Raw genomic sequence first — 16,063 nt, forward strand, 5'->3', positions numbered from 1 at the left:
TCGGCTCAGGTCATGATCTCATGGTTCATGGGTTTGAGCCCCATTTCAGGCTCTGTGCTGACAGCTCTGAGCCTGGAGCCTGCTTTGGATTCTGTGTCTCCCTCTCTCTGCCCCTCCCTTACTCACTCTTTCTCTTTCTGTATCTCTCAAAAATAAATAAACATTAAAAATTTTTTTAAAGAATCTAACACTCTGAAACATACAAGATGACTAATTGGAACACGTATTGGGATTCCTGACACTAAGATATTAAATTAACCCAAAGCCTTTAATAAAGAAAACACTCTGAGATGGTGACAGACTTTATCCATGTATGTTCCACCCATAGTGAACACTGCGAGGTGTTTCCACGCTCTTCTTACCCAAGTCAGCTCATGTAGGCCAACGCCACAGTAGCAAAGATCAGTTCTGGTAAAGTCCTTCTATGAAGGGTCACGAGGATATGGTCCTGGCTTGGAATTCTCTCTTCTAATGCGGAGTGGAGGACTGTGGTATTTTTATCTTGTTAGAAATATGTGTTCTTATCAGTAATTATTATTTCACAGGTACAGGTTATCAGCTTTGCTACAGAACATAATTGGGATTCTCTGGACTTTTATGATGGTGGAGACAACAATGCTCCACGACTTGGAAGTTATTCAGGTAAATAAAAGAGCTGAGCTTAATTGAAATACAGATGTAATTAGGAATGTAGAAATCTCTCTCTCTCTTTTTAAAAGACTTTCTAGAACTCTGACTTGGCAGTTTTAATTTCCTTTTTATAAACTCTACACAGCAAACTAAATTACAAGGTTAGATGTTTCAAAGGCATTAAAGGTAATGACATTGAAATTGCTGTTTAAAATCTTACTATATTCTAACTATATTTGTGTAATTATTTATTGATGCTTTTATAGTAATGATAATATTTTCAGCTGAGCTGTGGTTCAGGTATGTGTACCCTTTCTCCTTAAATCGTTAAAATTAGTGCTTGGTAATTATGATATATCTACTCAATAGAGTGTTCTGCAGCCATTAAAATAATTTTAGAGACTGTGTAAAAACATGGTATGTTACAAGGTACTGTTGAGTGAGAATAAAGAGAATATAAAATTATTTCTATGAAATGAATAAAATTATATAACATTAATATATACCCAGGTACCAAGACCAGAAGGTTTTTAAACTTGTTAAGGTTTTTAAAGGTAATTTATGCAATAATCTAACAGCTTTTTCAGCCTGCAAAAAGTGAAATCAAGTTTTACTTTAATTTTAACTATACTTTTTACTTTAATTATACTTTAACTATAGAAATAGGAACATAGCTAAACTATCAACTTCTACAATTCAGATATACTTAAGTCGGTTTGAATAGTTGTAGGTTTTTCACAGATTTTTAACTAGGGCATAATCAGTTTTTCAGCATTGCCACTGAGGAGAGGAAAGAAGAAATACCTGGAATAGGAGTGACTTGGGTTAGTCATAACAAGTATTTTAGGGGCTCCTGGGTGGCTGAGTCAGTCGAGCATCCAACTCTTGATTTTGGATGGTCCCAGGCTTGTGGGATCAAGCCCCATGTCGAGCTCCATCCATGCTGTGTGGAGCCTGCTTAAGATTCTCTTTCTCCCTCTGCCCTTCTTCCCCTGCCCTCTCTCTCTTTCTCACTCTCAAATTAAAAAAAAAAAAAGTATTTTATGTATAGATATGGTGGAAATCTTGGAAGAAATCTTATAACATTTTGAGTATACATTTGTTTAGATTTGATTAAGGGTAATACTTTCTTAATAATAAATACAACAATGAAGATAAAACCAGTGATAAATAACAGCTCTTGATTACCAAGTGCTAGCCCTGTGTGAGGCTTGTCATACGTTTCCTCATTTGTTCCTTCTAGTAGTTCTGGTCGTAATTGACACTTAGGTTAAGTTGCCTGAGGTTGTACAGCTGATGTTAGAATGAGACCGGGGCCCAGCTGGTGTGACTCCAGAGCTGAAGTTCTTGATCGCTGAGATCCTCTAAGGCACTAAAGGCAGGTCGAGTGAAAGTTTCTGTTTACCTCCATCTTCAGTGATTCAGTAAGGGTTCCATAGACAGATAAGAGACTGGAGAAGGGGAAAAAAGCAACTATATGTTCTGTAATGAATTCGTCCTGATATTTTCTTTTTATAGAAAGATCAGTGAGTGGTTAAGGTCCACAGAGTTGTACAAAATAAATGTAAAATAACTAGTTACTTACAGAAAAAAATGTTGCCACACTCAACTAATATGCTTGTTGGACATTATCTTAAAACATAGATTTGACACTTATTTTTATGCTTGCCATTTGAAACTGCTTGACTTGTAATCTTAAGGATCTTGAGGTATTACTCAATGCAGATAGTCAAGAAGAAATTGGTTCAAACAGACATTTTATGTTTTCAGCTCAGTATTGGAATAAAGTCAAGTTGATTTCCTTCAGAATTTCAGAAATACACCATTATAGTGTACTTGCTAGGAGACTAAGGCTATAGTGTATTTGCTAGTGCTAAGGCTAACACTAGTTTATAATTGGGATTTTTCAAACACTACCTACCAGCTTTGCTGTCAGAGTATAAGAAACATCAAGGTACTTGACCTGGTAGAGAAGAACATACACATATTAATAAAGAAAGAAAATAAATGAAATATATATATATTTATTTATATATATATGTATATATATAAATATATGTGTATATATATTTATATATATATACATATTTATATAATAAAAAGGGCAATAAATAACAATAAATAAACATATCCTCTGAACCCATACAAAATCTTAAGATACTATACCATAAAAATCACTACAAACTTTAAAATTAAGGTTATTAGCTCATGCATAAAATATTGAAATCCACATGAAATTCCAAACATTTATTTCAGGTGACCTGTAAAATCTACTGCTTTGACTGTCACCCGCTCTTTGTTCCTGCCTATTTTTAGGGACCCATCCAGAGTGATCCCAAAGTCTTTCTCCTTAGAGACAGGCACAAACAATAAAATAAAAGAGAAATGTGGGAGACATATCTTTATTTAAAAATTCCTAAAAAACACTTGACCAATATGTAATTTCAGTGGTATTCTATTGGCTGATTAGTAGTCAACTTACTTAGTTTTGCTATAATACTTATTATGTGATCATTGACCTGCCTTTTCAATTATCATTTCAGGAACAACAATACCCCATCTTTTGAATAGTACGTCTAATAATCTATATCTAAATTTCCAATCAGACATCAGTGTTTCTGCTGCAGGATTTCACCTTGAATACACAGGTAAATATAATATCATGTGCTATTCAAGAAATTTAAGAACAAGTTTATATCATTTTTTAAATATTCTTTGAATATAGAAACTGGACTTCATCAAAAAAGAACATTATCTTGTATCTTTAAGCTTTTGATATGCTCTTTCAATTCATTTACAAGACTGTGTCTATAAAATTTTAATTTTTTCATCAGAATTTACAAATGTACAAATGTGTTCTTCCTTATTATAATTGTAAGTACACTTAGCATGAGATACACCTTCAATTTTTTTTTTAAGTACACAATACAGAAGTGTTAACTATAAGCATGATAACATATAGCAGATCTCTAGAACTTACTCATCTTACATAACTCGATTTTATACCCATTGTGAGCAGCAACTTCCCATTTCCCCTCCTCCCTGCCCTGGAAATCTCCACTCTGTTTTCTGTTTCTATGAGTTTGACTATTTTAGGTACTGTCCTGTAGTATTTGTCCTTTTTTGTCTGGCTTATTTCATTTAGCATAATGTTTACTAGGTTCATTCATGTTGTTACATTTGGCAGGATTTCCTTCTGTTTTGTAAGACTGAATGATATTACACATTATATGTACATACTATCTTTTCTTTATTCACTTATCTCTTAATGGACATCTAAGTTGTTTCCATATTTTGGCTATTATGAGTAATGCTGCAATAAACACAGGAATGCAAATCTCTCTTTGAGATTCTTATTTCAAATATTCTGTAAATATACTCAGAAGGGATTTCTAGAGCATGTGGTAGATCTACTTCTAATTTTTGTAAATGTTTATTTATGTTTGAGAGAGAGAGAGAGAGAGGGAGGGAGGGAGACAGGATCCAAAATGTGCTATGCAGACAGCAGAAAGCCCGACCTGGGGCTTGAAATCATGAACTGTGAGATCACTACCTGAGCTGAAGTCAGATGCTTAACTGACAAAGCCACCCAGGCACCCATGCTTCTAATTTTTTTGAGCAACTTTCATACTATTTTCCATAGTGGTTCCATCAATTTACATTCCCACCAACATTGTATAAAGGTTCAAGTTTTTCCATATTCTCACTAACAGTTTTTTTAAACAAGTAAGAACATTTATAGTTATCAAAAGGAGCACATATCATAACAAAAACTCTAGTTTTGATTATTTATGCACCACATAACATAGCATCAATATTCTTTTTTTTTTTTTTTAACATTTTTAATTTATTTTTGGGACAGAGAGAGACAGAGCATGAATGGGGGAGGGGCAGAGAGAGAGGGAAACACAGAATCGGAAACAGGCTCCAGGCTCCGAGCCATCAGCCCGGAGCCTGACGCGGGGCTCGAACTCACGGACCGCAAGATCGTGACCTGGCTGAAGTCGGACGCTTAACCGACTGCGCCACCCAGGCGCCCCAGCATCAATATTCTTAAAGCAGATAGTCAAGATATATGAGGAGAAATAAATAAAAATGCATTATGAAATTTGCCAAAATTGATCCCAGTACAAAAATTCTAAGTAGAGCAATAATCATAGGAACAATATAGGAAATAGTTGTTTAAAAAACTGCCCCCCCCATCCCCATGCCCCAAAATACCAGGTCCAAATGGCTTCACATAGAAATATTGCCAACCTTTAAGGACCAGATAATCCCAATGCTCTTTAATTATTCTATTTCCTGGGGTGTATAACAGGTTCTCATAATATTCTCAGTAGAAAACTATAAAGCATACTCTTTTATAAATATGATGCAGAAATTTTATCTTTTTAGTTCATTGAAATGTAATTTGTGTAGTTTTTGAATTTATATGTGTTGATTTGATATATATATCTATTACAAAATAGTCACACAATAGACATAGTTAACATCTCCATAGTTCACATAATTGCCTTCTCTTTTTTTTCCTTAGTTCTGTGTGTGTGTGTGTGTGTGTGTGTGTGTGTGTGTATGCGTGTGTGTGTGTGTGTATGAGAATACTTAAAATCTAGTTTCTTCCCAAGTTTCAAGTATATAATACAATATTGATAACTACTGCCACCATGTTGTATATTAGACTCCCAGAATTTATTTTATAACTAGAAGTTTGTATTCTGACTTACATCACTCTATTTTTTTTCCACCTTCCAGCCCCTGGCAACCACCATTCTTCTCATTGTTTCTAAGATGCAAGATGAATGAATCTTTCTTGGATTCCACATACAAATGAGATCTATTTGTTTTCTCTCTGAGTATTTCATTTAGCATAATGCCATGCATGATGTTGCAAATGGCAGGATTTCCTAGTTTTTTTGTGACTGAATAATATTTAATTTTATACATATGCCACACTTCTTTATCCATTCATTCATAGATGGATACTTAGGTTGTTTCCATGTCTTGGCTATTGTGAATTAGGCTGTAGTGAACATGGGAGTACAGATATCTCTTCCACATCCTCATTTTATCTCCTCTGGATGCATGCTTAAAGATGGGATTGCTGGATTATATGATATTTATTATTATTTTTTTTTTAAGGAACCTCCAGACTCTTATCCATACTGGCTGTACCAAATTTTATTCTTACCACCATTCAAGAGGGCTTCCCTTTTACCACATCCTCAGTAATACTTGTTATCTTGTTTTCTTGGTGATCTTCATTCTAACAGGTGTAAGGTGACATCTTAACTGTGCTTTCAATTTGCGTTTCCCTGGTGGTTAGTGATAAGGATCCTTTTATGTGCCTGTTAGCCATTTGTTTATCTTCTTTAGAAAAATATCTGTTCAGATCCTCTGCCAATTTTTTTAATCAGGTTGCTTTTAATAGGTTTTTTGTTTATTCTTGTTGTTGTTTTGACTTGCTATTGAGTTATATGAGTTTTTTTATATATTTTGGATATTAACCCCTTATCAAATACATGGTTTGTAAATATATCTTCCCCCCCATTTTGTAGGGTGCATTTTCATTTTATTGATTGCTTCATTTGCTGTGCAGAAGTTTTTGTTTTTTATTTGATGTAGACTTATTTACTTTCATTGGTTATTTATACTCCTGGTGTTATATCCAAAAAAATCAATGCCAATACCAAGGTCAAGGAGCTTTTTTTTGTATGTTTTCTTCTAGGAATTTTACAGTATTAGGTTTTATGTTTAAGTCTTTAATCCATTTCCAATTAATTTTTATGAGTAGTGTGAGAGATACAATTTCATTCTTCTGCGTGTGATTAAACAGTTTCCCCAGCACCATTTATAGGGAAAATACTATACTTTCCCTGTGAGTATTTTTGGCTCCTTTGTCAAATGTTAATTGGCTGTATATGTGAGGGTTTATTTCTGGACTCTCAGTTCTGTTACACTGATGTATGTGTCCATTTTTATGGCCATACTGTTTGATTACTATAGCTTTGTAATAGTTTGAAATCATAAAGCCTCCAGCTTTGTCTCAGGATTACTTTGGGTATTCAGGGTCTTTTGTGGTTCCATGAATTTCTGTCTCTGTGAAATCATGCTGTTGAAATTTTGACATGGATTGCATTGGCTGTATAGGTGGCTTAAAAGTGGTTAAATTTGTTCCCAAATTTTATCTTTGTTACTGTTTATGCTATTGTAAATGAGATTGTTTTATTTTTCAGATATTCTGTTTTCAGTATATAATAACACAACTAATTTCTGAATGCTGATTTTGTATCCTGTAATTTTATTGAACTTGTGATTAGTTGTAACAGATTTTGGTGGAGTCTCTAGGATTTTGTTTACATAAAAATCACATCATTTACTGACAGAAACCATTTTACTTTCCTTTATGGTTTGGATGTTTTTTAATTTCTTTTTCTTGGATAATTACTCTGGTTAGAACTTCCAGTACTATGTTGAATAAGAGTCATGAAAATGGGCAACTTTAGTCTTCTCTATCTAGAGGAAAAGGCTTCAACTTTTCACCACTGTGTTTGACATTAGCTGTGGACTTTTCATATATGGCCTTCATTAAATTCAGTTTCATTACTTCTATACCCATTTTTTCAAGAGTTTTTATCATGAAATGATGTTTTATTTTGTCAAATGCTTTATCTGTGTCTACTGATATTGTCACATTATTTTTATCTTTCATTCTATTAGTGTGATGTATCACATTTTTTGATCAGCGTATGTTGAACCATCTTTGCATTCCACACATAAATCCCACTTGATGGTGGTGTATGGTGCTTTTGATGTGCTGTTGAGTTCAATTTGTTAGTATTTTGGTTAAAAAAATTATATCTATATTCATCAGGGATACTGACCTGTCATTTTTCTTTTCTTGTGGTGTCTTTGAAAAACTCTTCAGTTTTTCAGAAGATTTTGAAAAGGATTGGCACTTAATACCTTTTTAAATGTTTGGTAAAATTCACCTATGAAGCTATTCAGTCCAGGACTTTTCTTTATTAGAAAGTTTTTGATTACTAACTCAATCTCTTACTCATTCTTGGTCTGCTCAGATTTTCTATTTCTTCATGTTTTAGTTGGTAGGTCATATGTTTCTAAGAATTTGTCCATTTCTTATAGATTATCCAATTTTTTGGTGTGTAATTGTCATGGCAGTCTCTTGTGATCCTTTTTATTTCTGTGATATCAGTATAATATCTCTTCTTTCATTTCTGGTTTTGTTTATTTAAGCTTTCTCTCTCTCTCTCTCTCTCTCTCTCTCAGTTAATGATTCTGATGTTATGTCAATTTTGGGTATCTTTTTAAAAATCAGCTCTTCGTTTCTTTGTCTTTCTGTTGTTTTTCTTTTCTCTATTTCATTTATTTATACTCTAATCTTTGCTACTTCCTTTATTCTGCTAATTTTGGCTTTAGTGTATTCTTTTTCTAGTTCCTTAGGATACAAAGTTAGCTAATTTATTTGAGATATTTCTTTTTTTTTAATGCAGACTGATGTTTATTGCTATAAACTTCCTGTCACAACTGCTTTTGCTATATCCCATAAGTTTTTGTATGTTGTGTTTCTCTTTTTGTTTGTTCAAGATATATTCTTTTAATTTCCCTTTTGATTTATTCTTTGAATCACTATCTGTTTATGAATGTACTACTTGATTTCCACATATTTGTGGATTTTCCAGTTTTCCTACTTTTATTGATTTCTAGTTTCATGCCATTGTAGTTGGAAAAGAGTTTTGATATGATTTCACTCTTAACTTTGCTAAGATCATGTAATACATGATCTATCCTGGATAATGTTCTGTATGTACTCAGGAAAAAAGCATGTATTTTGCTGCTCTGGAAGGAATGTTCTGTATATGTTTATTAGGTTTATTTGGTCTAAAGTATAGTTCAAGTCCAATATTTTCTATATGCTTTTCAATCTAGATGATCTGTGTATCTTTGAAAGTGAAGTACTGATGTCCCCTACTATTATTGTGTTGTCTATTTTTTTCCTTCAGATCTGTTAATATTTCCTTATTATATTTGGGTGCTCTGATGTTAGTGGCATATATATTTATGATTAGTATATCCCTGTGATTAAACGATCTAATTATTATGCAATGGCTTTATCTCTTGTTACATCTTTTGAGTTAAAGTTTATATTGTGAAATATAAGCATAGCCACCACTCCTCTCTTTTGGTTTCCACTTTCATGGAGTATCTTTTATTATCCCTTAACTGTGAGCATATGTGTATCCTTGAAGCCAAAATGAGTCTCTAGTAAGCAGCATATAGTTGTTTGGTGGTGAATCCATTCAGCTACTCTATGTCTTTTGCTTGGATAATTTCATCAATTTACATGTAGAGCAATTATTTATAAGTAAGAACTTACTAATACTGTTTTATCAATTATTTTCTGACTTTATTATTATCCCTCCCCTTTTTTTTTTCTTCTTTCCTTGCACTTTTCCTTTGTGAATAAGATGATTTTCTATTGTGGTATGCTTTGATTCCCTTGTCTTTATCTTTTATGTATCTTGTGGGCTTTTGTGGTAACTATGAGACTTATATAAAATATCTTCTAGATATAGCTATTTTACACTAACAACTTAATTTCATTTGCATAATAAATCTCTGTCTTTTCACTCCCCTCTTTGTTTTTGTTTTTTTTTTTTTGATGTCACAATTTACCTCTTAGTTTTTAAAAAAAAAAATTTTTTTTAACGTTTATTTATTTTTGACACAGAGAGAGACAGAGCATGAATGGGGGAGGGTCAGAGAGAGGGAGACACAGAATCTGAAACAGGCTCCAGGCTCTGAGCTGTCAGCACAGAACCTGACGCGGGGCTTGAACTCACGGATCGCGAGATCATGACCTGAGCCGAAGTCGGACGCTTAACCGACTGAGCCACCCAGGCGCCCCTACCTCTTAGTTTTTTGTATTCACTAACAAATTATTATAACTATAGTTATTTTTAAAATGTTTGTCCTTTACATTTATGCCAGACTTAAGTGGTTAATACCCTATCATATTACAGTATTAAAGTATTGTGAATTTGAATATATACTTACCTTTGCCAATGTGTTGTATATTTTTATGTGTTTTCATATTACTAATTAGTTTCCTTTCATTTCAGCTTGAGTGAGAGCTTTCTGCATTTCTTGTAAGATGTGTCTAGTGGTAATGAACTCTTTCAGCTTTTGTTTATTTGGGACCATCCTGATCTCTCCCTCCTCTGAAGTCCTCTGATGGACCACTTTACTGTATAGAGTATTCTTGCTTTATAGTTTTATTATTTCAGCACTTTGACTATAACATTGCTCTTTCTCCTTGGCTGTAAGGTTTCTCCTGAGAAAGTCACTGATTGCCCTGTGCAGGTCCCCTTGTAAATTACAAGCTTCTTTTCTCCTACTATTTTAAAGATTCTCTTTGTCTTTGAATTTTGACAGTTTTATTATAATCTTGGAGAACATCTCTTTAAGTTGAGTTTTTTGGGGGGCCAAATTCATAGAACTTGGATGTCCAAATCTCTCCCCAGAATCTTGGAAGTTCTTGGCTATTTCTGTAACAAGCTTTCCACCTGCTTTCCTTTGTCTTCTTCTCCTTCTGAGATCCTACTAATTCACAGATTGTGAACAGATCTTTTTGTTAAACTTCTCATGTTGAACATATATTGTTTTCTTGATTTTGTTGAATTATTTTTCCATGTTTTTTTTTTTTTTTCATAGGTCATTGAGCTTCCTTCAAGCAGGTATTTTGAATTCTTTTTCAGGTAAATTGCAGAACTCCATTTCTTTGAGGTTTATTACTGGAAAATTATTGTGTTCTTTGGTGGCGCCACGTTTTCTGGACTAAAATAGTTTCCCTGTCTTTACTGACTTCAGGAGAGAAACATCTTCCTTCAGCCCTATTGGTGATTTTGAGGCTTTCTCAGACCTTCTATGAATATGCATGCTCCACACTTCTTTCTCCCTTCTCTTCAGCTTCTATGCCTTCTCTTAATCCTGTAGAGCTAGGCTGGGTACTAATGACCTCTCTTCTGTTTTCCCAAGGGTGTCTCTAAGTGCTCAAGTCTGTGATCTCTTCCAGGTCCACAAATCTGGGCCAAATTTCTGCACATACTCAGTCGCTGTTTGTAAAAACTTGCTCTTGCTATTGTTGAGAGCATGCACAGGAGGTCAGCCATGCTGTATTAGGGTGTGTGGAAGAGGCATCAAAGTACTGCAGGTGCCCATGGGCTAGTGAGGAGATCCATGGTTGAGGTGTCCATCCTATTGGCTCATCAGCAGGCCTTCTAATGGACATAATTAGTAGGATCCTCATCCTGTTGGTGTGTTTCTTTGTGAGCTCTGACTTCTCTTTTCCCAAATACTCACCTGCCCTTAGTTTCTCAGGCCATGATTCAATATTGTGGATAAGGCAAGAGAGAGATTGTCTTTTTCCTCTCTGGCAGCATCTTGCACAGCTGGAAAAGTCAGACACACACTCACACACTGTCACTTTCCACAACAGGAGAAATCACGGGTCAATAGAGGATCACTTAACACTGCCTTGGGGGAGTGGTAATGAAGGTAAAACCAAATTCTTCCTCTTATCCTCATCAATGTGTCAACTTTGATTATTGTTTGTTTGTTTTTACTCCAATGGTGTGTTGGACTGCTGTCAAAATCCTGGACCTCCATAAAGGGTCTCTCATTCATGGGTGATTGTGTAATTCAGTGTTCTATGAAGCTTTTAGACTGTGGCTCAGAGGGCCTGGAGTTAGTTCAAAGGGCACTTTCAGAATCTACAGCCAGCAACAAAGTCTATACACCAATTATCTGATGTATTGGTAGGTGAGACTCCTCCTGGATCTCTTGGCATATTTATTGATGACAGAACCAAAGGCAAATGGGGTTGCCAAGTTCAAGTTCTCAGGGCTATGCAATTGTTTTTGAGTCAGCCACCTAGGTGCTGGTCTGTGTTCTCCAAATGACTTTTCTCATTCTTGGACTGTACTGGGGTGTTACCCCTACCTGTATCCCACATTTCTCACAAAGGCATTTTGTCCATTGATGGCTGCTACATTGTTGTTGCTAAGGGGAGGATATAATGAGGGACATATTATTCGGTCATCTGGTGGACTCTGTCTTTTTGTTTTTCCTATGAGTCTTTTTTTTTTTTTTTTTGACAATAGTCATCCTAATAGATGTGAGGTGATAGCTCATCATGTGGTTTTGACTGGCTTGCATTGTCCTGATGACTAGAGGTGCTGAGCTTCTTTTCATATCCCTGTTGGTCATTTTATGTCATCTTTGGAGAAATGTCTAAGTCCTTTGCCTGTTTTTAAAATAAGATTATTTATTTTCTTGTTATTAAGTTGCAGGAGTTCCTTATATATTTTGAATATTAACCCTGTATTAGGTATGTGATTTGCACATATTTTATCCCATTCTTTAGGTTTCTTTTTACCCTGTTGATTGTTTCTTTTGCTGTGCAGAAGCCTTTTATTTTGATGTTGCCCACTTGTTTATTTTTGCTTTTATTTCTTAGGCTTTTATGTTACATCCAAGAAATCATTGCCAAGACTAGTCATGACACTTTCCTCTATGTTTTCTTCTAGGGACTTTACATTTTCAGATCTTCTATTTAAAACCTTAATCCATTTTGAGTTAATTTTTGTGTATAATGTCAGAACGGTCTATCGTTATTCTTTTGCTTGTGGACATCCAGTTTTCCCAACATCATTTGTTGAAGAGATTATTCTCTCCCCATTGTGTATTTTGGCACCTTGTACAAAGATAAGTTGATGTGGGTTTGTTTCTGGATTCTCTGTTTCATTCTTCTATATGTCTATCTTTATTGCAGTACTGTAATGTTTTAATTATTGTAGTTTTGTAATATATTTTGATATGAGGAAGTGTGATGTCTCCAGTTTTGATCTTCATTCTCAAAATTGCTTTGGCTACTTTGAATCTTTTGTAGTTGCATATAAATTTTAGGATTGTTTATTTATCTAATTCAGTAAAAAATGCCATTGGATTTTTGATAGTGACTGCATTGAATCTGTAGATTAGTTTGGATATTATGGACTTTATAACAACATTGTGTCTTCTAATTGATGAACATGGAATATTTCTCCATTTATTCCATATTTTTGGAAAATACTCCAATAATTTTTCAGTATCTTCCATCAGTGTTTTGTAGTTTTCTATATATAAGTCTTAACCTCCTTGGTTAACTTTATTCCTAAGTATTTTATTATTTTTGATGCTACTGTAAATAGGATTATTTTCTAAATTTCCTTTTCAGATACTTCAGTGTTAGTGTATCAAATTACAACTGATTTCTGACATTTTGTATAGAAACTTTACAGACTTCATTTATTAGTTCTAACAGTGTCCTATGGAGTTAGATTTTTCTACATATAAGATCATGTCACCTACAAACAGAGATACCTCCATTACCTTGTTAATTTTGATCCTTTTTTTTTCCTCCCCAATTTCTTTGGCTAGGATTCCAGTAGTATGCTGAATAGAAGTGACAAGGATTGGGCATCCTTATCTTGCTCCTGATATCAGATGAAAAGCTTTTAGATTTTTTTACTGTTGAGTATTCTGATAGGTGTGGGTTTTTCATGTATGGCTTGTATTATTTTGAGATGCATTCCATTACATCTAATTTGTTGGGAGGTTTTATTAGAAAAGGATGTTGTATTTTGTCAGATGCTCTTTTCTGCATCTATTAAGATAATCTTTATCCTTTATTCTGTTATTGTAGTATATCACATTTATTTGCGTATGTTGAGCCATTCTTGCATCTCAGGGATAAATCCATTTGTTCATGGTGTATAATCCTTTTAGTCTGCTGTTTAATTTGGTTTGCTATTATTTTATTATGGATTTTTGCTTCTCTTTCATCAGGCATGTTGTCCCATAGTTTTCTTATAATATATTTGGCTATGACCATCAGGGAAATGAATTGAGAACTATTTCCTCAATATTTTGGAAGAGTTTGAGAAGGATCAATGTTAATTCTTTAAATGTTTAGTAAAATTTACCCGTGAAGTCATCTGTTCCTGGGCTTTTCTTTGCTGGAAGGTTTTTGGTTACTTATTTAATCTCCATATTCATTATTGGTCTATTGAGATTTTTCTATTTCTACATAATTTATTGGGGTAGATTGTATATTTCCTGAAGATTTTCCATTTCTTCTAGGTTACCTGATTTGTTGGTGTATAATTGTTTATAGTGATTTCTAAAGATCCTTTTTATTCCTGTGATATCAGTTGTAATGTCTTCCCTTACAAGTATTGTCTAATTGTGAGAAGAACTGGATTCTTTAGATATTTTAAAGCTATAATTGGAGTAAGTGACTTTTCTGGTAGCACAGAATATATATATTAATTTCCCAACCCTCTCTGAAACTTTTAGACACAAAAATGGCTTATGTACCCTAGCTAAATGCATTTATGAGACATATATGATTGTTTATTTTGCTACATAAAATTATCACAAGTGTAATGGGTGGTTATTTTGGTGATTTTGGGGTTTACTGTCTCCCGACAAGGTAAACCCCAGGAAGACAGAGTCTGCCGTTAATCTAGGACTATGTCCATTTAGGATCTCCTTTTGTCTCTTGCACTAAGTGCAGTCCTTGAATCTTAGGCCTTCAAAATACATTTGTTGGCTGTGCTACAGCACTTAGAAGTAGAAGTTAAGTAAATAATATTGCCATATATTATTAACATCAGTACACCTATACTGATGTTGGTGTTCATCAAAGGATTTAATACCTTAGCCTATACACATTTTGTAATTCTGTTGGTTTCTGTTGTGCGACGGTATCCCATTGAGTATTATTTCCTTAACATCATTTTCCAGGCCACTCAATCCATCACTCTAACTTCATTACCTATACTGGAATTTCTGATAAAATAGAAACTCTCTGTGGGAAGGAACAGAAACTACAATGATAGGCATGCACTAATAAATACTGGTCAATTGCTTCTGGACAATGTTTTTTTGTTTGTTTTATTTTGAAGTTTATTTTCCAGCTATTGCTACCTCAAACACAATGTCATTGTAATGTAAATAGATGACAAATTAGTAAAAGAAGATTCATTCATTCATTGTTCATTCAACCAGAAATATATGGAACAGCTACTGTGTATCAGACACTATGCTTAACATGGAAAATGCAAAGATAAATATGTCACTATATCTTTCTTTGAGAAAATCACAGTCTCCTAGGAGAGACAGAAAGGTAAAGCAGTAACACAGTGCTATAAATTTAGGAATAGAGATATTTATGGTAGAGTACACAAAACTGGTAAGTAATCAGCTCCATTTAGGAAGTTCAGGAAATACTTTAAATAGGAGGTGACACTTGGACTGAATCTTAACAAATAAGCAAGAATTTTGGTTAGACAAGGAGTATTGGGTATTCTTAGCATGAAAATTTCATGTTCAGACAGAGCTGTGATATACGGCACATTTGGAGAAGTACACCTAGTTCAGTAAGATTATTGTATAAGGTTTGAGGCAGCACTAGAAACTAAGGCTGCTTATATAGTCAGGGCTACTTCTGAAAGGTGTAAGATGTCATCAGAAATTTGATGTCATTATAGGTAATAGAGTTAAAAAGCAGCATATGTTCTGATATTTATTCATAATATAGATTATTAAATTAATTATTATAGTCACAAAGAAATTGAAGAAAGTTTTTTTAAGTCCCTTATATATACAACTTTTGCATTTTTTAAATGTTTCGTTGAATGCCAAAAAAGGTCCTTTATTTGTATAAGATACATAATATAAGATCAATAAAACTTAATGGAATTGCTTACCCAATTATCTATAATTTTTCAAATGTTTCTTTTGGTTAGAAACTCTTAATTATGTTGAATACATGAAGGAAATTGAGCCATTTCCATAATAGGTGTTAATAATGCATAGCTGCTTACTCTAAGAACAAAGAATTGAGAGTTTGATATTTTCAAGGGAAAACAGTGACTAATGTATTTAAATCTCACAAATTTAGGTCACAGAAACCAATATATTTGAGAGAAAAGAAATGCTGGAAATATAACTTAAGCATCTTTAATCTTGATTTCTAATTTAAAGAGTAGAGTTGATTACCTAACCATGTCAAGGAAAGTCTGATGAGAGTTGTAGAGGAATTAGAAGATAAATGAGATAAATCTCTATCCTCATCAAGGGTAAACTTTATTACATGAAGTTTGTTTTTGCCCAAATTTGTGATTATTTATCTGACTATCTTAGGAGGTAGTTTTAGTTCTATAAAATAAGCAATCAACGAATGCTAGGATTTTCTAAGTTAGTTATCAGGACCCAACTCAAGAATGTGGCAAAGAACTCACCATTGGTAATGAATGAGCATAAGAATAAATGATGTATCCATGTATATTATATGTGCAGTTGCTTTGAA

At 33.7% G+C, this 16,063-nt stretch overlaps 1 protein-coding gene across 3 annotated transcripts in view; it reads left to right on the forward strand.

The window, feature by feature from the left end:
- CSMD3 (CUB and Sushi multiple domains 3) overlaps window positions 1–16,063 on the forward strand; it is a 1,252,643-nt gene that overhangs the window by 1,088,770 nt on the left and 147,810 nt on the right. For all 3 annotated transcript variants that reach the window (XM_049632997.1, XM_049632998.1, XM_049632999.1), the window contains 2 exons: window positions 546–642; window positions 3,174–3,278. In XM_049632997.1, the coding sequence (XP_049488954.1) occupies window positions 546–642; window positions 3,174–3,278 (202 nt within the window). The remainder of the gene's footprint in view (window positions 1–545; window positions 643–3,173; window positions 3,279–16,063) is intronic.

Source organism: Panthera uncia, chromosome F2, assembly GCF_023721935.1.
Source record: "Panthera uncia isolate 11264 chromosome F2, Puncia_PCG_1.0, whole genome shotgun sequence".
NCBI classification, from domain to species: Eukaryota; Metazoa; Chordata; class Mammalia; order Carnivora; family Felidae; genus Panthera; species Panthera uncia.